This window comes from Etheostoma cragini, chromosome 13, assembly GCF_013103735.1.
Source record: "Etheostoma cragini isolate CJK2018 chromosome 13, CSU_Ecrag_1.0, whole genome shotgun sequence".
Classification (NCBI taxonomy): Eukaryota; Metazoa; Chordata; class Actinopteri; order Perciformes; family Percidae; genus Etheostoma; species Etheostoma cragini.
The window spans coordinates 9,429,304-9,454,799 of record NC_048419.1 but is presented as its reverse complement, the minus strand read 5'-3'; the positions used below and the strand labels follow the sequence as shown (position 1 = coordinate 9,454,799).

At 40.7% G+C, this 25,496-nt stretch overlaps 1 protein-coding gene across 3 annotated transcripts in view; it reads right to left on the bottom strand.

The window, feature by feature from the left end:
- The window catches only part of robo4 (roundabout, axon guidance receptor, homolog 4 (Drosophila)), a 41,727-nt gene extending 17,151 nt beyond the window's left edge, over positions 1-24,576 (bottom strand). For 2 of the 3 annotated variants that reach the window (XM_034889354.1, XM_034889355.1), the window contains exons 1-12: positions 23,853-24,576; positions 12,380-12,697; positions 8,653-8,810; positions 7,124-7,244; positions 6,490-6,628; positions 5,868-5,995; positions 4,710-4,825; positions 4,392-4,623; positions 4,130-4,251; positions 3,498-3,669; positions 1,981-2,178; positions 444-486 (exon numbers count right to left, since the gene is read on the bottom strand). In XM_034889354.1, coding sequence (XP_034745245.1) covers positions 444-486; positions 1,981-2,178; positions 3,498-3,669; positions 4,130-4,251; positions 4,392-4,623; positions 4,710-4,825; positions 5,868-5,995; positions 6,490-6,628; positions 7,124-7,244; positions 8,653-8,810; positions 12,380-12,697; positions 23,853-24,045 — 1,940 coding nt within the window. In that variant the 5' untranslated portion in view covers positions 24,046-24,576. Of the gene's footprint in view, positions 1-443; positions 487-1,980; positions 2,179-3,497; positions 3,670-4,129; positions 4,252-4,391; positions 4,624-4,709; positions 4,826-5,867; positions 5,996-6,489; positions 6,629-7,123; positions 7,245-8,652; positions 8,811-12,379; positions 12,698-18,541; positions 18,795-23,852 lie in introns of those variants that run through there. The other variant, XM_034889356.1, reaches the window with a different exon arrangement.
- Positions 24,577-25,496: the final 920 nt, after the last annotated feature.

Here is a 25,496-nt window from a genome sequence, read left to right as displayed (position 1 = left end):
AAATCCCATTGTGTAACAATTTTGTGAAAGTACCAATAGTCAACACTATAATATCTTTGTGGTATCGATATCGAGGTATTTGGTCAAAAATATTTTGATATTTGATTTTCTCCATATCGCCAAAACAATATTTTGTGTTAGTGAAAGAAAATATCCACAGACAACTGCACTATATTATGTAACTGTCAATCTGTTTTTAGTGCTGCCTTTTATTTTCACTTCAAGGTTCAATTTGTTCAATAAAATGTCTTTAAATTCAACAATGCGTTGTATTTTAACAGAATACAAAAAAAAGCAGCAGAAACGCAGAACTGAGCAATCATTAATTTCTGTTTATCGTTATTGCGTTATTCAACAACGTTATCGCATATTGCATATTTTCCTCAGATTGTGCGGCCCTACTATGTGTAATCACCAAGCTGTGCCAATGCTTTCTACTCTACCTGTGTTTTATGATGAGATCTTCACTGGCTGGTCTTTGCAAACCTAAGAAAGAAACATACACAAAAGTATACAATTTAAATGTTATGCAGTAGTGAAGGAGGTATTTAAAACATTGCTTTACCTGAGAAAAAGTCCATAATTATTATCGGCAAAATGTGATTATTTCTACTTGACTTAAAAGTATAAATTGTGCAGCAAAGTGTTCCCTGTCAGTGATGTTTCTGGATTCATATTCCTGCTGCATTACTGTGTACAGTGTGTATAATTTGACTGCTGTAGATGTGTACGGTTGTACCTGTTGTTACTCCTTTATGTACTGTTGGCTAGTTTAATCTACAGAGGTCTTCAACTAATTTATGCCAAGGACCCCTTAGTTGAAAGAGAGACAGAGCAGGGACCCCCTTCTACATATGGTACAAACATTTGGCTGGATAAATGGATGTATGGATATTAATTAATATATTATTATTTTTAATATATAATATTTTTTTGTACAAATAGGCCAATTCATTTCTTTGCTTATAATCTGTTGGATAAATGGTATTTTCAGACAAATTTTATATCAGACAACAATTTGCAAGTGTTTGATACGGAGTACATTTACATATGGTTGACGGGGAATCTGTGTAAACTTTTTTACATCCCTCAAATATTTTTTGCGCACCCCGCCCCAAATCCATGCACCCTCTTTTTTCTTTCTTAATGTTAAATTACATGTGTAAACTCTTTTTCCATCATTTATGCAGTATTGCACACGCTCACTAAATCGTATCTGCACTGCTTTTATATTTGTTTCATATCTGTTTAATGTCCTCGGACTATTCCATTTGCACAAATGGATTGCAGATTCTGTACTACACTTAGTATTTATATTTGATCTGTGTTTTTCCGTAGACTCTGTTATATTTTTTGTGTTTATAATCTCCATATTTATTGTGTAAGTTCATGTTGTCTGGACGTTTTATGCTTTGTCTTGGCCCGGTCGTTGTTGCAAATGAGAATTTACTTTCAATCGGCTTACCTGGTTAAACAAAGGTTAAAAAAAAAAATGTATATATAGGCCTACATATATATTGTATGTATAAACATATATATATATATATATACTGTATATATAAATAAATAAATACTGTATATATATATATATATATATATATATATATATATATATATATATATATATATATATATATATATATATATATATATATATACATATATAAATACTGCATATTTCTTTTACCTTTCTTTTAACCTATATTACTTTTATAAATATATACTTTAGCCTGTCACTTTAAATACTAAATACTACATGCTACTTCATGCTTGTTCATGCACGACGTCATACATGAATTCATCATCATTCATGTACCGTTGTGAAAATAGTTTTTTTATTAATTAAAAAACAATTAATGTTTTTTTTTTATGTAAGCACAGGACTAAATCAAATTACAATAAATAGCATCAAATCTAATTCCTAGTTAGTGTTACTTTTCTGGGCAATACATCTTTTGTGATTCTGATTCTGATGCACACCTTTAGCCCTGCCGTGTCCTGGTATCAGCTGGCCTGTCCTGCCGTGGCGCCTGAAGAAGCACACGGCTGCAACCATCAGAATGCACCACAGGACGGCACCGACGCTGCCGATCAACACCGGGTCGTGCAGCAGGGCTAGGACCCGGGACAGATCCCGCATCTGGCTGTCTGACCCGGGGGGACCGCCTTTTTGTGGTTCTGAAAAGCAAAAAGACAGCAGGAAAAATCAAATGTGTAGTCATGATAGCGTCTCTTCTGTAATGTGGGTAAATGACACGCTGCATTTGATGTGTGCACCTAATGCAGAAATGAAACCCTGTAAAGCCCACAGTTACACACTCATCATCTTGAGCTATCCTTGAAAAACGACACATTCACATAGTCAATCTGGTTGTTTATCCTCCCAATGCTATTGGACAGTAAATGTGTTTATGGGTCCGGCCATGTGGCCATGAATTCACTCGACTTGCAAACTTTGCAGGATGTGATTGATGGCATCCAAAATGGAGAGAGGGTTTTTGGGATGGAACGAGATGACACTGATGGAAGTGATTAAGCGCGAGATGAAGATACCGGTGATGTGGACAAAGACTGCCCAGCTGGTGAGTATATGGACATCGAGCCCCTTAGCATCCTCTAGTCTCGCATTGCCTGGGTCTGGCTAGTCGACACAGCATTCCAGGATGCGAAAAAAACGTGCTCTGGTGTATTGGCATTTCTTTAAATTAATCACAATCGTCTTGGGCGCAGCTAAGCCCCAGTCAAAATGGAGATGCCTCTGCAAATTAGCCTAGGGAAAGAACATGTGTACGTTCAAAAGTAGTTTTAGTCGTGCAACAGAAAACTCAGATTGGACAGAAAGTCTAGCTAGCTGTCTGGATTTACCCTGCAGAGATCTGAGGACCACAAAGCCTAAGGCTGCCCACTGCTCCTGTGTAGACCTATAAAAGAAGACTAATTTTGCTTCTTTGCAAATGCTCGGAAATGACAATTCAGGCACCTTTAACCAAACGCACCATGCCAGGTAGGCCATCGCTGGCTGACAGTTCTTATCAGATACTTATGTTTCTGGTAAGCAATGATGCAAACACCATTGGAGTACTTCCAGATGTTTTGTCAGAACAGAAGACATGAATCACGGCATCATTGCATGTTTGCACATGAACATTTTTTCATTTATAAATTACTATTATAAGAATAAGACTGTTATTGTGATTCATGATATTTACTGTTACGGGGCTAAAAAAGAAATTAACCCTGCAAAGGAACCTTTTGTTGCTTTGTATATTTGTGAGTAACAGATACAGAAATGTTGCTCCCAACTAGGGCCGACGTTGCAACATTACGCCATTTCCATAACAACTTACAACAATATAAGAAATATTTGAAACCCCTGTGATATCTGTAACAGAGGTCTGCAACAACATCTGAAAGGTGCAGGAATATATATACTGTACATATATTTGGGCTTTACAGTGTTAACAGCTACATTTTGCTGAAAGTGCCCTTTTGCTCACCGATGACAAATCCATGAGGGTCACTCAGCACTCCTACTCCAGCTCCGTTGACAGCTGCTATGGTGATCCAGTACCGTTGCCCGGTACTCAGAGCAGATATATCAAGCTTGTGTTGGCCACCATCCACTGTCCAGTTTTGGTACTGCTGCTCCTCAGACTCCACACACCACACCTGGGGACACATTTTCCAACAAGTACTACAGCTCTCACAGTACCCTGCGCACACAGGTAGCATGTATTGTAAGCGTTTATGTTTCCTAGATGTAGTTCTAAAAACTTACAGGGTTATGTATGTTATGTAGTTTTTTATATTACAGTTGAATTACAGTTGCAGTGGAGCTGCTTGGTTGGAAACTTAAACATAGTCACATTTTCAATCTCCAGTTAGCTTTTAGCAATGACTCACTGTAGTGCCCTATGGTGTCTGTGTTTAGCCTTTTTTAATTTGTCAATTTCGCCATTCATTCCATGATTCTGTTATCACAGAAACTATTGGGCTCTACATTAATGCTACCATCAGTCTGGGATTGGCCCAATACGGGCCAAAAAAGAAAAAAAAAGTAACACTTGGCAACTTTTCTGGTGGAAAAACCCAGAGATGTGAGTGTCAGGAAGTGTTCCTCAGTGGTTACCTGGTAGCCCTGTATGATACCGTTGTGGGTCTCATGAGGAGGAGGCTCCCAGCTCAAGTGGACAGTGTTATTCTGCTCCCGGCTCACTGTTATGGACACAGCCAGTGGAGAGGCACTGGGCACTGCATTCAGAGGGTGGAGAGCTTGCGGTTATCTTCTAAACACGGCTGAAAACTGTACATTCAAGTTCAATAAAACACATGGAAGGATTAAGAAAGCAAAAGAAAGGACACACATGTTCTTGAACCAAACCATTCCTCACCTGTCTCAGGGACTCTGAGGTGCCGAGTGTTGCTCTCCCTCCCGTACAAGTTGCTGCCGTAGGGACGGACTTTGAACTCATACTTGTAGCCTCTCTTTAAGGGGCCCACTGGGGCCTGGAAGTTGGGCAGAGTCACCTTCTTGGCTGCCCAGTCTGAGCTGGCAGGGAGCAGAGAGCGATAGAGAACCTCGAATCCATCCAGGTAATGAGGCTGGGCGGGCAGCGACTGGAGCTGCTCACAGAGGAAACAAAACATGGATTGTCCACCTGAAATACTCAAGGCGTTGTTTGAAACTCTCTGATTCAGCTCGCCCATACCTTCCATTGTACTTGTGAGATATTTGACCCGGGGGCCATGATGGTGACATTTTCCAGAGCAACTCGCAGTGCTGACAGCTCTTTGTGGAGGTCTCTCTGTGTGGTGCTGATAGCCTCTGGAAAGTGTATAAAGTACAGTATATTACTCACAAAAATATTACAATACAAGCTCAACTTTTGCCTACCTGCTCTCTGCATTTGGGTCCACTATTTCCTGCAATCTGTAACATGCTGGTGAAGTTTGTACCCAGGCCTGGTGTGATGTTGCCTCGCCAGTATTACTGTACATACAGTATATGGAACTGTAGTGCTTTTCCATATAACTCATTTTGTGTAGATAATACATTGTATACAGACAATGCAATACTTCGCTCACATTTACTTACAGTAAATCTCTATTAGTTTACAGTATACGGCATCCTTCTGCCACACACCATTAATCACTTTACTGCTAGAAACAGCTCCAACCTCAAAACTGTAATCTGAAAAATGAAGCTCAGCCAGTATGCGACCAAACTGTCAAGTGAAAAACAGCCTGTGATGCAAGACAACAAGCTCGTTGGAGATGAACTGCACCTCGCCTGTAAAGTGGACGAGAGCAGGCGGCGGCAGCAGGGGGCGGGGACAAAAAGCTGCAGTAAAGTCAGACAGTTTCCAGACGATTCCAGCAGCCTTCAGGCTGAACAGGAAGTGACAAAAACACTGTTGTGCCATTCCGATTTAATAAAATGTTTTCAGACCCACATATCAGCAGGTGCACAGTCTGTAGTTGTTTTAATTATGACAGAGTAGGTGTCAAAACGCTCTACCTGCGATCTGTAGCTGATTTTAATTAACAAGAGAATGTAGATGATCTCTAATCTGAACGGATTCAGTCTCTCTGACTTCTAAATGTCACTATCAGCCCCACTTGTTCTGTACAGAATATCACTTAAAATCAATATATAGCCTGGGTCTTGCAGTCGGTGAAAAGCAACGGCTCTGCCTGCGTTTCAGAACTGCGGCCGCCTTGATTTCGTGAGATTATTGTTGCCTACGTGTGCATGACATCAGAGCGAGTCGGGATCAAGGCGGACCCAGCATGCAACGGGCTGTGATCGATTCTGCAAAGACCTAGCTCATCTCAAACCAATTTACTTTGTTCAGACACCATCTTACCTTCAACTAGCAGCTGTGCACTGGCAGTGACCACACCTACGTCGTTGACAGCAGAGCAGGTGTACTTCCCAGCATCCTGGGCTGTCACGTAGTGGATCTGGAGAGTCTGGTCCGGGTTTACAAGATACCTATACACACATGCAGAGCAGTTAGTTTTCACATGTGCTGTCCCTCTGATCTCGTAAAGGTAATTCGGCAGATATTGACCCGGTTCCAAGCCCCGAGGAAACTTAATGACAGGCTAAAGTAAGATACCCTTAGTGTGTGGAAATATGTAATGGGATGATTGGCAAGGCGTGTTTAAGCCGTTAGTTAGACGCTACAGCTCAATTTTCCAGTTCAATAGGTGCAGAAAAATCTCTTTTTTAAGTGCTGCCCCCTTTTGTCGATGAGTTTCAGTCGACTGAGATTTCTTTTTCAACTATTCAGTTAGTTGATAAATTCATATAGTTATTAAGTCGACAAGAATTCCTTTGGTCGAGTACAGCCATATATATTTTATTTCATTAGAACTTCTATAGGAATAAGAAATAGGAATAAAAAGTTAGCGCTGTGTAACAAATATGTCTATGTTTTCCACACCTTACACTAAGTTCATAAATCAACATTGATCAGGTGTTACCTGCCGTTGGGCAGCGGCCCCTGCTCACTGCTCCAGACCACAGCAGGTGGGGGGTCACCTTTAGCTTGGCAGTAGAACTGGGCAGACTCCCCCACTCTCACAGACACGTTTTCTGGCTTCAGCACCAACACAGGCTTGGCTGCAGCACAAGAGAAAGGAAACTCAGTACTGACTGGACTGCACTGGACTGTATGGTACGGTGTACTGTTCAGTACAATGTCCTGTACGGTACGATGTACTCTACTAGACTATACTGTACTGGACTGTATGGTACGGTGTACTGTATGGTATACTGTTCAGTACAATGTCCTATAAGGTACAATGTACAGTACTTGACTGTATGGTACGGTGTACTGCATTATACAGTACTGTATAGTAGTACACTGTCCTGTACGGTACAGTACAATGTGATGTACTGTACTGGACTGGACTGTATGGTATGGTGTACTGTACAATGTACTGTTTGGTAGAATGTACAGTACAGTACATTGTATGTACCGTATGTGTACTGTACTGTACCAGGATGTACTGCACTGTACAGTACGGTACATTACTGTACTGTACGGTGCTGTACTGTACGGTGATGTACTGGTGTACCAATTCCAAACTGTTAAAGCTGTGAATTCTGTCTCACCAAGCACAGACAGCCGAGCCGCCCTGCTCTGCCTCACCCCCGCGGTGTTGCTGGCCTCACACACATACGCTCCAGAGTGTTTCCTCTCAGCAGGAGCGATGATAAGCTTCCCACTCAGCACCTGCAACACCAGCCCGGTGACGGGAGGGAGAAGACACACGGGACGTCACAGACATAGATGACAGACATACACTCCTAATGTGATGTGTGTGGAGTAGGTCCTGTAGATGATCCTTTGTTGCTTTATAGAAACGTGTGTCTCCATTAGAGGGTGACACAGCAGTGGACTTTCACTCCTGTCCCATCCCACTCCCAAAAAAAGACTCCTCCTCCATCCTGTGATTGTGGTTTTTTTATATCAGAACTGCATATAAATACATACAAATACATTTATACAAATAATAAATACATTTTGTCGTTGTGATTTTTCACAGGAATCCCGTGACCCAGTGTGTTCCCGTAGAAATGCCGCTAATCAACAAACAGAAGTTTCTTCTCTGACAAAAAATTATAAAAAAGTTGTGAGGATTTTAAAGAATCTCTCTCTCATTCGCCCCACACATCTAGGGTGTCAAACCAAGGAAAAATCCCTGTTTGAATAAGAGCTGATAATTAAGTTTTGTGTGTTTACAATCATCCAATGACTATTAAACTGCGTCAAACTGTATGACTATTTCTATGAACATTAGGTCAGTTGTTTAAATGACTACAGTCAAGCAAGTATAGTGTGTTCCATGGCTGACTTCAATGCTATTCAGCTGCCTCCATATACAATGTTAGCAGCTGGACAATTTGACAAAGTGGGTGACTATCAACTATCAGTACAGCTTTCAACTCAACTTCACATTTTATTTGTGTCCCCGAAGGGAGATTAGGTGTGCAGCAGGTATAAACACATACAAGACACATACTGTACATACAAGTACTACACACAGTCGACTGGAATCGTAACAGTACCAGGACAAATAAAGAATAGTACAAGGTGTATGGATAGCAAAGTCAAAGTAACCTATATAAGGTAGGAAAAAGTCATATCAGCCTATAAAGTTGATTTGATCCTCCCGGGTCAAAAACCGACAAAAATATGACATATTTGTCCCTTTTTTAGACTTTTTTCTTTTTTTTTTACTAACTCCACCTTCCAGCCATTCGTTTAACAGTACTTTTGGGAATTCATGGTCAATAACCCAAATTTAAGAATTATGCCTAATATTTGAGTTAAAAGAGAAGAAATTATTAATTATTTTGAGTAATAGTTGAGATAACAGGAACGCACAGATAAGTTTAGTCAGGAATGACAGTGATCAAATGTATTTGCAAAGAGCATTGTATGGAATCCAATCCATTTTTTGTGGTAATTTGGTTAAAAAGAAACCCATATTTCATTTACAAATTTTTTTTAAAGGGGTCAAATTTGACCCGAGGACAACAGGAGGGTTAAGAGTTTTAAGTTTGCTTCAATAAATGTGCCAAAGTGATTGAAAAAAATTGTAACTGCTGACGCATGCACGATGAGGCCGAGGGCTTACGGTGTAGCGATGATCGACGTAGCTGATGGGCAAGCCGTCCCTCTTCCAGACCACATTAGGTTCAGGGCGTCCCACTGGGGGGACGCAGCTTAAGACAGCCACCTCCCCCTCTGCCACCTCCACATCACCGGGCTGCACACGGAACTCCTCCCGCAACACTACGGCAACAGGGTCAGGGTTAGGCTACACACACTGCACTTGAAAGAATTCAACGTTAAATGAATTAAGAGGATCTCAGAACAAAAAGAGTGGGACTGTCACAAATGGCCCATTCGTGTCAACTCTTGTTGTGTTATTTAACCCCCCGAATGTAGGACAAGTAGACTTTATATTTTGCTATTACTGTTTTCTGCCAGATCGTTTATAGATTTCAATGTATCAATCCGACCGCACTTGAAGGCAGCTTCATTTCACAGGAGAGAGGAAAAAGAGAGACAAGCGAGACATAGCGAGTGCTTTGTTGTTGCTGGAAAGACCTGCGGTTTTGCCGGACCGTCGGATGGCTACCGCAGGCTGTGTGAATGAGGACCAACCTGTCCCACCAACAACAATGGACACAGCAATGTGGGCTCAGCAAACAGTTGGGATGGCAGTAGTAGTAGTAGGGAGCTGGGTTGGGAACTGGCCCAGCCTGGCCCTGTCCTTTGATGTATCATCACTATCACTAAACTCTCACAAAGCGCCCAATTTGAGCTGTTGCAATGTATACTGTACAATTCTCTGACAGTACACCAGTAGACATGCATGCAGCAGGCTCACATGTCACATCCCTAAGAAAACATCACTGTGATTAAGTGGCTTCACTCATTTCCAGCTACATGAGCAGGCCGTCAAGCAGCCTTTCAAGTCTGTTAGGATGATGAACACATCTGAGTGACTACGGTTTTTGTTTTCTACAGCCAACACAACATCCACCAACAGTGCATTCAATTTTAAAATGTGACTTTACAAATGCAGGGTTTACCCTATCTTTATAAAGGTGTAGGCGCAGCACCCAAGCCGTTTTGGGAACAAAAAGAAGGCAATATTTATATATTTTTAATGCATACCTACTAAGTATGTTCCTTGTAAGGGAGCAGCATTCTCACAATTTTGGGAACGACCCAAGCCAAATCAATGTAAAATTAATGTGAGCAACACAACTAGCTTGACTTTTGTCAGATATAATGAAGGCTTCCACATGCCTTGGGAAATCACTGAAATGCTTCAATAGGGGCGATGCTTCTTTACTAAATATTAGATAGATGGTAAGAGATGTTTTAAGACTCATTCTGCTGTTTCTGTCATGTGTCATGCAGTAGTCAAAAGACTTAACCAAGGCTAGTTTTAACTTGCCTACATTGCCTTGTTGTCCATCGCAGTTTTCCGTGTCCTGGAAAGACTCCGAGACAGGCAGCCGCTGCATATCAACTGCCTCTCTGGGATCCAGATAAGTAAACACTGAGGCTCCGAGGTCCATTAGCACCACTGTTTTACCCCCTCCTCTCCGGCAACCATTGACATCCGACCGCTGTAACCATTCTGCCTCTGTCACCAAAACATCTCCATCAACCATCTGCATGTGTGTGCGCCCGTGCCTCTCCTCTAAAAGAGATCAGGGAGTCAACTTTCCCTTTGAAATAGATGCAGGTGATATGGCATGCAATAACACTGACTATATCTGTCCCGTCTACTTTGCTACCGCTCATGTAGTCTTGGTAACAATCAAACTGTTGGCTTTAGAAAAGGTTTAACATTAATTACCATTACTGTATTTGTTTTTTGGCCTTCTTCAGTACATATAATTAACTTCAGGTGTAGAGACAATAGACATGTTATACTGTCATTAAATCTCTTCCTTGAGCCACTTTGGTTGATGGGTTTAGAATGAGACGGTTTTTCTTCAAACCCTATGATTTGCAGCAAGAAACTGGCGAGGCACGTTGGCCCGGACACAAACGCATTACTTGAGAGAATCTTTGTTGAAAGAGGCCCTATGACGCTTTTTGGGTATATGTCCGGTCTTTTAATGTGTTATATAGTTTTTGGTGTATGGAGGAGATGTACAGTATTGAGTACAAAAAACTAATTCCAATCCAAATGGAGCTTCCTCTCCCCCTGGCAGCATTTCTTTCTCAACTCCCTGAATCGGCTCGCTCACATTCCAGTTTAAAATTCCTCCATTAGTGATGTCACTGATTGAAAAAGCCAGCCCAGTTTGCCATATGTGCTGCTCATCGGTGCTGCTTGAACAAGCTAGTGGCTTGTTGAAATTTGGTTGACCAATCACAAGGCCGGGCTTTTCAGGAAGGCGGGCCAAGAGCTCAGTGTTTCAGACAGAGGATCTGCAGTAACGGGCCATTTTGTTTTTTTAACATCAAAGCATTTAAAACTATTCTAGTAGACCCCAAGAGTACAAATATGATGCTGAAAATGAGTACAATATGGGCTCTTTAAAGTCTGACAAGATGGATTTTCATGTGATCTCATAATATCGGGAGAATGCTGCTCCCTTACAAGGAACATACTTAGTAGGTATGCTTTAAAAATATATAAATATTGCCTTCTTTTTGTTGCTAAATGTGAAAACAAGAGGTGCACCAGGGTTTAAGACACCTAGCACCTTTTAGTTGGTTCAACAGTACTCTCATATGCAGACCAATATCCATATTGTGCTATTTAAGGAGAGCGTTAGTTGCTTTAGTTAACTCAGCAGGTCAGAGATGATTGCTGAGTAAAGTCTGTAACAGCATCAAGGATTCCACACCTTAAGTATACATCACTGTAATTGTGTCCTGTTTCAGATGATAATCTGAATTTCTGCCATTTAGAGGATCTGAACACAGTCCATTAGAAAGCAAATAGATGGATTCTGGGAGTTCATTAGCTAACACCAGTTTGGGCCATCAGTGGTGATGTGGAATGGTATCCTCCAAACGTCACATACACATTATACATGTGAAACAACTGGACTTTGGGACAAACTGTGGAATATGCCTCAACAGCAACTCACTTATTTATCTATTTTTAAGATTTCTGGGGGCTTTTTTGGCCTTTATTCAATAGGACAGCTTGAAGACAGGAAAGTGGGAGAGAGATGACATACAGCACAGGGCCACAGGCCGGAATCGAACCCGGCCTACTGCACTAAGGACTGAGCCTTAATACATAGGGTGCACACTAAAACAAGAAAAAGCATCTCGGTCCGTAGGGAGTTGGGTTGGGAGCCGGAGCGTTGCTGGTTCCAGTCCCAATAAGCACCAAAGTACGGCGGTGGACTGGTAGCTGGACAGGTGCCTGTTCACCTCCTGGGCACTGCCAAGGTTCTCTTGAGGATGACCAAACCCCTCTAAACAGCTCAGGTTGCCTGTCCAGCAGTTACAGCCCATGAACTCTGACATCTCTCCATTAGTGCATGTAAAGGGCCTGTGTGTGTGTGTATTTTCAGACCTGTGTGTAAATTTAAATTTTCCCATTGGGGATCAATAAATAGTATAAAAAAAAAAAATGAGTACAAAAGTTGCAAAATGCCTGAAAACGGTCTACACTACCCCCATCATTTTAAATGTGTGTGTTTAGGCTCTGGTCTTCACTCCCCATGATCTGTGGGGGAAAGTGTGGGTGTGGGGGCTTAAGAACACAACAGGACGTCACACAAATGGGCCTCTTCACTGACACTCCCCACCACTCTGCAGTAAATCACTAGATCTCTTTTTTTGGGTGTGAATGCCCCATAATGGTGAATTACCTGCGATGTACAAGGTTGCATCGCGGCTGCTGGCCTCTCCTGCACTGCTCCGGGCCACGCAGGTGTAGACGCCCTCGTGCGACTGGCCCCTCCTGCCCTCTCCCACGCTCAGGAAGAAGAGGCTCCCCTCCGACAAGACCAAGGGCTGTGAGCGTTCGTCTGCCGTCACCGCCTGGCCGTTCCGCAGCCACTCGATGCTTGGCTCGGGGTTGCCCTCCGCCCGGCAGGAGAGCGTGGCGGGGTTTCCGACTTTCACTACCACGTCAGCGGGCTGGTGGACGATGCGGGGTGGCGTCTCCTGCGCATGAACTCTGGAACCTGAGGACGACACAGAGATGTGTAGAGATTGTATAGAGCATCTAAGGTGTATACTTAGCAGTAGAGTGGCGACAAACTGCATGTTGTACTTCTGTTTAAAAAAGTTGCAAAAGCACCTGAAATACAGTAAAGGGTTAGTATTATTAGGGGTGGGAAAAAATATATACAGCATAGTATTGCAAAATTTGAGGGTGGCAGTAAGTCTGTAGGGAGTTGGATTGGGAACCGGAGGATCGCTGGTTCAAGTCCACATACGGACCAAAGTATGGGGAATGCCAAGGTGCTCTTGAGCAAGGCACTAAACCGCCAACTCCTCAGGGCGCCTTTCCATGGGCAGCCCCCTCACTCTGACATATCTCCATTAGTGCATGTATAGGCACTGAGCAAGAATGTGTGTGTAATTCAGGCCGTTGTGTAATAACAACAGAGTGTAAATTGTAATTTCCCCATTTGGGACTAATGAAGGATACATTATTATTTTCAGTGGCAATACTTTTTCGATACATAGGCACCAAGTACGGATTTTTTTATTATATATGTGTTGGTCAGTTTATCTGCTTGGCAAACCCATTACCGGGACTTACCGTCGCATAGCCAAACATCCCCGTATTGTGAGGAGAAGCATGCAGACAGTGTGGACTTCCATTAGCTCTTTAAGTTTAATTACTAATGTGAACTAGAATGTTGGTTATCAATAATTAGCATATACCTACGATCTCAATCTCTGCTTGTTGGGAATGATTGAGTATTCTCTTGGCACAGCTACCAGAAGACTTACAACTTTCAGACAGGTTGCCCACGTCACATCTACGTCCTCAAGCTCAATTGGAGGCAGCGCAGTAATGCATAACCATCAACGGAAAAGTGCTTCTAATAAAATTCACTGGTCTCCGTCCAGAGCAACGGGATCTGTTGGTCCACTTCTTTAACTGTCTATGAGAAGAGTAGTATAGGCAACAGCTGCAGCTGACAAAGTGATGCACACAGTTTTGATGAGCTAGTCAGTGTTTTATGATTGCCTCAAATACGAACTAAATCCCCTGATTAATGCAACATAATCATAACGTCTCCCGGCCATTCCCCCCGCAGAAAGCTGCTACCAGCCAGGCTAAAGGTAATATAGTTAGCCTAAAGAAACAAGCAGGAAGCTGCTACCAGCCAGGCTAAAGGTAATTTAGTTAGCCTAAAGAAACAAGCAGAAAGCTGCTACTAGCCAGGCTAAAGGTAATTTAGTTAGCCTAAAGAAACAGGCAGAAAGCTGCTACCAGTCAGGCTAAAGCTAATATAAACAAGCAGAAAGCTGCTACCAGCCAGGCTAAAGCTAATATAGTTAGCCTAAAGAAACAAGCAGAAAGCTGCTACCAGCCAGGCTAAAGCTAATATAAACAAGTGGAAAGCTGCTACCAGTCAGGCTAAAGGTCATTTAGTTAGCCTAAAGAAACAGGCAGAAAGCTGCTACCAGCCAGGCTAAAGCTAATATAAACAAGCAGAAAGCTGCTACCAGCCAGGCTAAAGCTAATAAAGTTAGCCTAACGTAACTGGAAACGTAACACTAATCTACTACATAAGTCTGTGTCTGATCTAACTTCATTTCCTGATCAATTTATCAAACTAACAAGCTAACGAGCTGACCACAACCTGACATTTAGAGGAAGCAACATGCAGTCAATGTCATACACGTTGGCCTGTATTGATTATTATATGAATACAATGGTGTCATGCTAGTCAACCAGTATTTCTACCTTATTTCTCTCTCCAAAATCACTTCAGAACAGAAGTCACAGCGCTTACTTCCTTTGGTGTTTGTGAAGCATTAAAGTTCAACAAAGAGTGGTTCACATTAGAAAAGATCCTTTTCATTTTTATCTTCAATGTAGACGCACTCCCCTACAAAATCACCACAGTAGTCGAGAATGATTTATTATTTCCAATTCCAATCATTTAAATATTACTTTTTATTTATTCATATCGCGATATATATCACAGGGGAGAAAAATATCACAATGTCAGCTTTTTTCCAATATTGTGCAGGCCTACCTCTGAGTTCATTTAACTAGCACCCACAACAAATCTATTTAAACCGTCCTACCAACAAACAATGTGTGTTTGCAGGCAAGAGTGGAATGCCATTGTTTGAACTTCCCATAGCGTTGGATGATCACATTGAAGGAAACGGGGAGACTGTGATCAGCTTCCTGTCAGGAGAGGAAGCTCCAGAATCTCAGGAACATCAACCCTAACAAAAGGAGACTGGAAGTCCCCCGTCAACAGCATATCCGCAGCAGAACAAAAGACACTCTTTAAAATTAAGTTCCATTTACTTCACTTCATCAATAAAACCACTGAGTTTACAAGGATTTGGGAGAAAAAGTTCACAGAGGCACTAAGAAATATTTAAAAAATCTTGCTTTTATGCTGCAAACACTTGCAAAGTTGCATTATCTTTGCATTATTGTGTTTTTTTCAGTCAAGATTTTACCTATGTATTACTTTTTCAAAAAAATTAAAGTTTGAATAAATCCCAGAGTACTAGGGCTGTAACGATACACCAAACTCGGTCCGGTTTGTATCACGATTTTGGACCCAGGATTTAATACAAACCTCGAATCTTTTTTATTTTTTGGGTTCTCAGTTAACGTAATAGAATTTTTTTCTGCCACATGGAATTGATTTGTCATTGATTACATCCCACTTTGCAACACAGTTATACAACAGATACCTTATTTATTGATATTGATTGATTTCAATATCAATCAATCCAACACTAAAGATTCTTTTGCACCTTAAAATAATGCTTACAAAATTGTTGGAATGAGATATTAGAATAATTATAACAATTACCCTCCCAACCTGAAGGGGGAGCAAAGAGGAAAATTGCTTTGGTGCCTACAGTAAAGGTGCTCGTTGACAAGTAGCTAATGCTAATGTAATTCTTGGCGGGTAATGTAAGATTACAACATTGTTCAACACGCACAGCTATTTTACTTATGATTGTTTTGACCACGGTTCACAACTCTGGGCCAACCCACGAATTCATCAGTAACGTTAACTGTATAGAGGACTAATCTAATGGTAATTTAGCTAGCTAGCACACCCCTGTCTTTTGTCTCAGTCTCCCGGTGCTGCGAGGCTTCAGTCAGGATGAGAGCTGACAACAGCCCCCTGGGACACATCCACAGTTAGCCCCCAGCCAGCTAGCAGCCATCCACTATCATTACAGCCCCAGCCCAGAGACACATCCACAGACATCCCCCAGCCAGATAGCAACCATCCACTATCATTACAGCACCCGGGGACACATCCACAGTCAGCCCCCAGCCAGCTAGCAGCCATCCACTATCATTACAGCTCCAGCCCAGAGACACATGCAGACTTTAAGATCTGAGCTAACGTTAGCAATTAATTGCAGTGAAACAAAGAAACAACGATTATTGAAAAAATTGACTATTAGACAATTGTTTAAAAATTGTTACAGACCTAACCCACTGTCACTGAGTAGAGTCAAAAGAAGCCAACATGACTAAATATTTCATATAATAAGTCTTAGTGCATTCCTTACAGACTATTGTTTCTCATACTTTTTATTATTATTCAGCCTGTTTTTTGTCCTGCTACTAGTCATGGAGCGTTGCCAACAACTGCACACAATCACTAAACGTGTGGAATGATTGGGAATGGTGTGCTATGACTTTTCAAAGAGATTTGCCACGGTTTACCATAGCAACAAGTTCTGACACAAACACACAGCTATCATGAGACTCTTCGCTGTTGGCACTACACACTCTAAAAGTACTGTTTTTTAAATGGAGTCTGGTTGGTATAGCGCTAGCAAAGTCATAGCTGTTTCTGGGAAACAGAAAGGTCTTAAATAGATTTTTAAAAGGTCTCTGAAGGGTTAAGACACATAGCACTAATGATTTTTGTTTCTATTGTTATTGCGGCCGATACCCGATAGTGTGTCTTACATCTTATTATGTTTTAACAGCTGTATACTACTATCCCTTTATGGATGTGATATGATTTATGTGATTGTTATCGGTCTGGCTCAGGTTGCTGTGGAACTTTCTATTATTCTGTCAGTTATAACTGAAAAAGAACATAAATAAACTACTTTAACGCAAATACGTAGGGCTTTATAACGTGGTATCGGTTCGGTGCATAAACTCCAGTACTTCCCAATACCGATACCAGCATTTTAGGCAGTGTCGGAAGCAATACCAATACTGGTAGGGGTATCGGAACGTCTCTAATTAAAACGGTAAGTGAGTTAGTATAATAGAATATAAATTGGAAACAGTCTATTGATGTGATAGTGGTCATTTGGGTTTTGGTTTCCCTCTGAAGAATTTCTTGTAAAATTCATGTAATAAACCTGTTGTAGATGTTAAGCGCCCTGTAGTTCCTCAAAAATAAAGTTCAGTCATACCTGAAAATATTTCTCATTGTGGGTGAAAAGAGGTGAATAAATATGTTTGTTTGTATGCAGTAAAGTGTCCATTTCATTTCCTGTTTCATTACCCAATTAGTCATTATACTGACATTAGTGTTATTAGAGTGATTATTTATCACAAATCTAATTGTGTAAATATGTTGTAAAAGCACCAATAGTCAACCCTAAAACATACAACAGAATAAAGAGGTACAGTACTGGGGGTAAAGACCCATCAGGACCTTCCAGGAGACCCAGCGAGTATTAGGCTTTAAAACCAAACCTAGCCTATATGTATAATAATGTAATATCACCACAATCTGTAAAGACTCTTCACAGAAGTACAGTCAACAAGAAATATGTCTTTAATTCAGGGACTTTAAACATATTCTGCGAATGCCAGACTTTTACAATAAGAGGATAGCACAAACAATAGCATAATTTGCATTGGATGCCAAAATAACAGCACATGTATCATATGAAGCTACTGTATATATTTTGCACTACCTATGATTTTGGTTTCCGGCAATATGAAAACAAAGCTGCTCCTACAAGAATATTAAGAACTCCATTCATTGGCATTTTTTTCAGAATTTCACTGAACATGGCCTGAAAAAAAGCAATTTATCGCAATTTTCTGGTGCTGTTGAATTAAAAAGACTCCAATTACATCCTTGTGCATAATGTCAATAAATAAGCAATCCCACACATTGCTTCTCCTTTTATCTAATGGAAATGTAGATGAGTAAGTGTATGATGCATGGCATTGACATTCCCCGATGGATAAACAAAGACCTTTGCTTTCTTTCATTTCAGGAATATTATTTGTGTGCCTATCGGATGTACGAATGCCACAGGAGTAGTGGAATGTATTACATTTACTCAAGTACTGTGCTGTTCTTTTGAGGTATTGGAATCTTTTATTTTGATAGCACTTTCTACTTCTACTCGGCTACATTTCAGAGAGAAATATTGTGCTTTTTACTCCACTACATTTATCTGACAGCTTTAGTTACTTTACAATTTAAAGTTTCTGCACACATAACAAATGTAGGTATAAAATCTGATGTTTTATTATAAATGAAACTAGTCCACCTGAGAGGATTAGTACATTAGACACACAGCTGCTAGGATCCTTCACACTTTCTAACATGGGAGGGTTTTCATTTTAAAAATTGAAGTGCATTTTCCTGATGATACTTAAACACTTAAACTTAAACTACATTTATAGTGAAGGGGTCATACCTCGTAACAGATTATTTTTTACAGTGTGGTAGTAGGCCTATATGCGATCTGAATACTTCTTCCACCAGTGCGCATAGATATCATATGGTGGAAGAAGTATGGTGTCCTATGCTATGTGATATATATCATGTCTGCAGTGTGGAATGAATGTCAGACTCAGATGCACTTACCTGACAGAAGAAGTGTAACCACTGATGCCAAAGTGTAGATGAAAACACGTGTGTTTACCATTATCAGCGAAGTTCCCAGTCATATAGATACTGCCCAATCCGAGCCAGCTGATTAATAACGTTAATAGTCTCACTGTAACTACGGGATTTAATCAACCAATGTCTCTTTCTGTTCGTATTAACTAGAAAAACATTACAGTTAACTTCCTCCTTCTCTTAAAAACTAGCGTCCTATAAAGAATATCAGCGCCTAATTCATTTACTACGGGTCTCTGTCACTGCATCGACTTCAAGCTAGCGTAGGGACATCAGGCTTCCGGTCAGGAAGGTTTTCAAAATAAAATCTAAAATATCAAAGGTAGGCTTGATTTTCCCTGTGATGCACTCTACTTCTTTCTTTTTATCTATCTATCTATCTATCTATCTATCTATCTATCTATCTATCTATCTATCTATCTATCAATTTACATCTATCTATCTATTTATCAATTTACATCTATCTATCTATCTATCTATCTATCTATCTAGCTAACTATCTATACGTAGGGATATAGATATCTATTTATTATTATATATAATAAAGCTAAATGTAGGAGTCCAGACAGTCATAGAAATTCAACTTTCAACAGCAGGGAAAATAATGAACAGCAGCAGTTAGCTGTGTATGAAAACACAGGATGGAAAAGAGAGAAAATGAACGAATATGCAGTTAATTTGAGTAGGACCATGGATTCAAATAAAGTGTAATTATTGTACATTTGGTCTTTACATATGGCATTTCTAAAGGATTCAAATGCCAAATAGTTCCCTGCACAACACAAAGTCCCTTTATCAAGCACTGAAGACCCAGGTGATTGCTCCTCACTTAAAACACTTCATTGATTGTGGTGCTAAAAACACAGCGTGAGGCTGAATGTCAGCGTGAGAAATCCCACAGGAAAGGCGTGAATGTTGGTTGTTTTTCCCCATTATCTAATCAATTACAACGGCTGCTTTCCATTGTACTGTCCAAACCCATTCCAACGTCCTATCTTAACTGCTTTCTAGTTGGTTTTTGACAGTTTGCGGCAGCAGCTCTGTCAACACTGTGGAGAAACAGGAAGGTCAGAGTCTCCCATGTCTCTAAACAATAGAAGGACATTTTTTTATCTCTCAATCATTCAAGGAGTCAACAATCTATTTCAGCTGTACGTGATCTTTATGTAATGGTATCGGAAATCACTGAACTGGAAAGAAATGCACTTGAAGTAAATAAAAATACTGGCATTGTGTTCCAATTCCATACTTATTCCAGACTCATCCAAAGCAGGCTTTAAGTTCAGTGGCTTGAGAAAGTTTACACTTTGATTAAAAAGATGAATAAAAAAAAAATCTTTTGGAAATTGATCTTAATGCCTTAATCCAAAACATTTAGAAAAATCCAACCTTTTAAGGAAACACATTTTCCTTGTGAATGAAAAATGTATTGTAAATAAATAAATGTTCTTCCTTAAACTACAGGGGGCGTAAGTATACACACCCCTGTGTTCAATTCCCATAGAGGCAGGCAAATTTCTATTTTTAAAGGCCAGTTATTTCATGGATCAGGAAACTAGGCATCCTGATAAAGTTCCCTTGGCCTTTGGAATTAAAATCCCCCCCCCCTCACATCATCACCTACCCTTCACCATACATAGAGATTGGCATGGTGTTATTTCAGTAAGCTTAATAGCTAGTTTAATTTGCATTGAGAGATGATTTTATGGTAAGTTCCACATGCCAATCTCTATGTATGGTGAAGGGAATGTGATGATGGGGGGGAGATTAATTCTAAATGCCAAGGGAACTTTATCAGGATGCATAGTATCCCGATCCATGAAATAACTGGCCTTTATAAATTTTGGATTTTCCTAAATATTTTTGAATAGTGGAATTATTATCAATTTCCAAAAAACGTTTTTTTATTCCTCTTCTTAATCAACTTTAGCATGGGTGTGTTAACTTATACAAGCCACTGTAAGTAGAGTGTTCATACTTGAAAAGTGAGTTCACATGACAAAAGGTCTGTGTGCTTACCAAAATATTCTAGATTGAGCGAGGACACCATTGTCCCGTAACGCAACACACAGAGGAAACGAAGGTGCTGTGATGGTATAAGACAGGGGTGTCAAACACACGGCCCGTGGGCCGGGACTGGCCAGCCAAAGGGTCCAAGCAGGCCCAACGGATGTCTTTGCAAAGTGTGAAAATGGAAATTCAGAGTTTTTTCTCGGAATATTACCACTCTCTCCCAGGTCCATAACACGTTTTTTTTAAATCTTTCAGGAAGACGTAACTTTTAATCAGTCCTAAATCAATTCAGCTGTTATCCTAATGAATGTACTTTTGTTGCTGTGTATATATGCACACATACAACTAGTCTCTGCTGATTTAAATGTAGTTCAGCGTGCATTCTTTCAGTAAGACCTAATTTAATCAATGCTCTCTTCCTAAATGGAATCAGCTGTTGGAGGCGTTCACCTTCCTGCTTAACCATTCAGAATCATACACAAATTGTACGGGCCAATCACAGAGTCACAACCCTGCTTTAAATCTGTTTCTCCCTTTGCTATTCTGCTGTCGTTGCAGGCAAAGAGTGCAACCCTCCACCCCCCCTTCCACCTCCAGTCATCTACTCCAGCTGACCCGTCCGGAGCCTCCTAGGCTCTGGTCTTTGGGCTCCTTCGTCGCCACCACCGCTGTCTTGATTCCATCGGGGAGGTCTGATGGTTCTCTACCCCTACATAGATATACAATATATTTGTATAGAGACAAAGTCTAATCGCCAAAGACTTTGTACGTTTTAACTGTACAATAATCCTCATTTGCATATCTGCAATAATTTGCATATATTTTTCCCAATTTCAAATGATGTCCCCAAGAGGAAACTCTGTCAACATCTGTTTTATCTAAAGAGACACATTTCTCTGTTTGTCCATCTCACTTGAATTTTATTGTTGTAAAATGGGATTGTCAAGCAGACAAACTGACCAACACATATATAATGATAGATTGATGCTTGGCCTCTGTGTATCGATAAGGTGTTGCAACAGAGAAACAAGGGCAACCCAGTAGTGAGTGTGAAGTGAACTACAGCAGTTCATTCCTTCCAATGGCTCACATAAAGTGAAGCGTTGTTTAGTGAGTTGTTCATTGTGAGGCTGAGAAAGGCCGGGGCTAAGTGATGGATGTTTATATTGATCCAACAAGTTGGGGTTTGATGGCCCCGCCACCGGCCAGCTTTCACTCGGCACAAAAGGTTTAAGAGAGGATGAAGGATGAGTCGAGGCCACAACACAAGCCATGGGAATGGTGCTGGGCTGGGGACTGCCGAGGGAAGGAACCTCTTTCAGCCTGAGGACCAAAGGTCAGGGGAAGGATTGGAATGGGCGCGCAGGGCGGGGATCGAATGGGAAAAGAAAGAAAGTGTCGGCTATAGTGAGGAATGGGATAAAAAGTGACTTCCGAGTAAATTCGGACTGTGATTCAAGTGTGTTTTGTAAAGAAATCCACAATCACTGTCAACACGAATGAACGCTTTATGCTAGTTTGAACAAAAATGCATCCTGTCTTTTTCTTACTGACCCTAATTGAAATAATTAAAGACTGGGGGTGTCAGAAAAAACGTCTATCTTTAAAGAATTTTTGGGGGAATAATTAGGCCGTTATTTGACAGGACAGCTTAGACTTAAAAAGGACACACTGGCGCACAATTTACCAGGTGAGCTACCCAGGCGCCCCAATGTCTATCATTATGTGGGCAATTCCTTTAATTCATTCAATACTTCAACTGTCCTACAGAGTTGCACATTGCATTTTTTTGTAGCAATAAAAACTTTAGAAGTAAGCAGATATTCTCTATTTCACACACAGTCAGAGCATGATTATGATAGTAGCTTTAGTTATATGGTTATGACACTAAAACCGAAAAGACATTGAAACACGTTGACAGCTGTCAAAATCTTTTACGCAATACATATTTTAGGAGTCTTATTTTACATAGTCTTTTAGGCAGTTTAAGGCTGGTTGGCCTTCACAGCGCTCAAAAATCTTTAAATATTTTTGTCTAATTACATGATGGTTTGTGAACATGATTTTAAAGTGATGACATTTTTCAGAAATCCTCTGTCACATTAGCTCTGTTTGGGGTCTATGCTCTATATCTGTGATAAAAGAATAACTCTTTAGCAAATAAAAAGGAAAATGTGTTTATGCATAGACCATGTAACATAGCCAACATATATTTCCTGTTTGATATGATATACTCAATGTCCATCCAATGTGCCAGCTCAGTTTGTGAGAAAGTCAACAGTCACTTCTTGAATACTTTTCTACATCTTGGATTTTGATAGTCAGAGGAAAAGAGCAACACGTGTTTTAAAGGGGAAAGAAATGGTTACTTTTGTAATTAGAATTGTTTGTCACAAACATAAAGTGGTGTCTGTTGGGCAATATTTATATTGTAAATGAACGTCCTACACAAACAAATTATTCAATTCATCAGCTGGTCTATGCTTGCTTTTGGGAGAATTACAAAAATTGTTGAGACTTTATACTTTATAGATTATAGACTGTGGTCTAGACCTACTCTTTCTGTGAAGTATCTTGAGATAACTTGTTGTGAATTGATACTATAAATAAAATTGAGTTGAATTGATCTTAGCTACATTGGAAACCAACTGAATTTATAATTGCAGTGTTACCTAGCTCTTAAGATAAATTCACAGACCTTGTATGACAATACATGAGTCCATGTGCACAGTGTTATAATGGAACAAAGTACAAATACTTTGTGTCTGCACTTTAATTTGTTATTTACATAACTGGAAACGTCCACTTTTACTACACTACTTTTACCTAAATGAACTAGTTTCTGCCAGAAATGTCCTACATTGGAGTGAAAGATTGAAGATTGTGTGTTTTTCTCTCTGTTGATGTCATACTTTGATGTTTGAGAAGGCGTGGAAACCCTTAACATCACGCTGTACTATAAGGAAGCAACAATAAAGTTCCAGTTTTACTTCTAATATTTAAGTACATTTAACATCATAAAATGACTTTTAATACTTAAGCACGGTGACTATCAGATACTTCGACTTTTACTCAAGTGATGTTCTAAAAGGTGACTTGAACTTCTACCAAAGTCATTTTCTGGTGCTAGACTTGTACTTTTACTCAAGTATTGCTTTCAAATACTTCATGTAAAACTGCATGTGCAGGAGGTTGCAGCAGGTTGCAGCGTGTCAGGGTTGCGTGCCTCCAGTCTGAGGCAGTGTGCGAGTTCCGCACTCACCTTTTTTGCGCTGTGGCCTGTTCCTGTGAGGCGTGTGCCGGCGTCCGACACCATCATGCTCCCTGACCCGACTCTTTGACCTCCTGTCCAATTCTGTCTCTGTTGGACACGTGTCTTGGCACCTGCACCTCTGTGAGTGCTCTGCCCAGATGTAGAACCAGGACACCCAGAGAAGCCATGCACCGACCCGCATCTTCAGTCCGGACCCCAAATCCCTACTGCAGCTCCCCTGGACAATCCATACTCAGACCCTTAACACTGTGGCACCCCACAAACATTCACCAGGGTAGCTGTCCCACGTCTGTTTTCTTCATATTCCTCCAACATGGCTGTGCGCTCCTCTTCCCTCCCTCTTTAATTGGGCTGCTCTTGGTGTCCCCATCTCTGTCTCCCTCCTCTTTGGGTCCCTTTTTGTCTCCCGCGGTGGGACAAGTTTGGGGGGAGGGGGGACACAATAATCAGAAAACAAGTTTCAGACCTCATGCTGAGTGAGCAGTGAGGGAAAGGGGACCAAGGGGTACTGTCTTGTCCAACAACATCTGTGCCATTCATTCTGCATGGGATAAGGGGGGAGGGGGGGCAGAAAACAAGGCTCAGTCTAGGGGAGGAGGGAGGCAAGAGCAGGTTGAAATAAGGGGGCAGTAACACAGAGAGGCTTGTTCTCCCAAGTCAGATCACTTCCATTAATCAAATGTCTTCTACGTCACTGATTAAATGCAGCAAAACATATTAGTAATATAGTTATTATTATTATGTAGAACATTGCACAAGTTGAATCATTAAATCTGTGCTTTGATCATTCTGACAGAAAGGTGTTTCACCCCAAGTGAGAAAAACAACATTTCAAAAAATAAAAAATTACCACTAGGACTAATATGAAGTTAGTATTTCCTTTTATCAAAAAGACAAACATTTCTTTCTCGTGCACAAAGTGCAAATTTCCCATTTTCACATGCTCTAATGTAAGAATGTTTTTCTGTTGACAATCAACAGCTTCAGAAACGACAAAAATGGGTACAAAGGCTTCTCTTTCTTTCACTGCGTTGCTTTAATGTGACAACTCAGGCCCCCCGCCCCCCCAAACCTCCCACCAGTCAACTAGCCAAGCAAATTTGTAGCTGCCTGTCTGCACAGTATGAGTCTCACACATCATCTTGGCTCGCCCATAAGAAACAAACCAAGTCAAGCTTGTCAGAATGTTCTGCTTTGATTTTGCTTTGTCTGGTTGGAGTGGACTCCCAGCGTGTCCACACGTTACACTTTTACGTGATTTAGTCTGCATTTTATCTGGCTGTACACAAAAGCAAATAAAGGGACATTTTTATCAGAGCACAGCATAGAAAATCCGCGTAGAAATATAGGAAGTATTGGATAGGATAGAACAACCCAGCGTAATTCAATGTGTTGAAAAAAAAACACACTTTCCCCTGTTTTAATTTGATATCAGAATACAATACACATTTTACTGCATATAGGCTCAGACTGCCACTTTAAAAAAAAAAAATCTATTCCAGTGCTGGTCCCGAGGTATCAGGATTTTGGATAGTTGTCATGGGAACAGAACAGGCAGCTAAGTCACAGAACTCTGATTTAATGGAAATCACACAGCACTCTAGCCAAATAGAATGGAGGGGGTACCGGGGG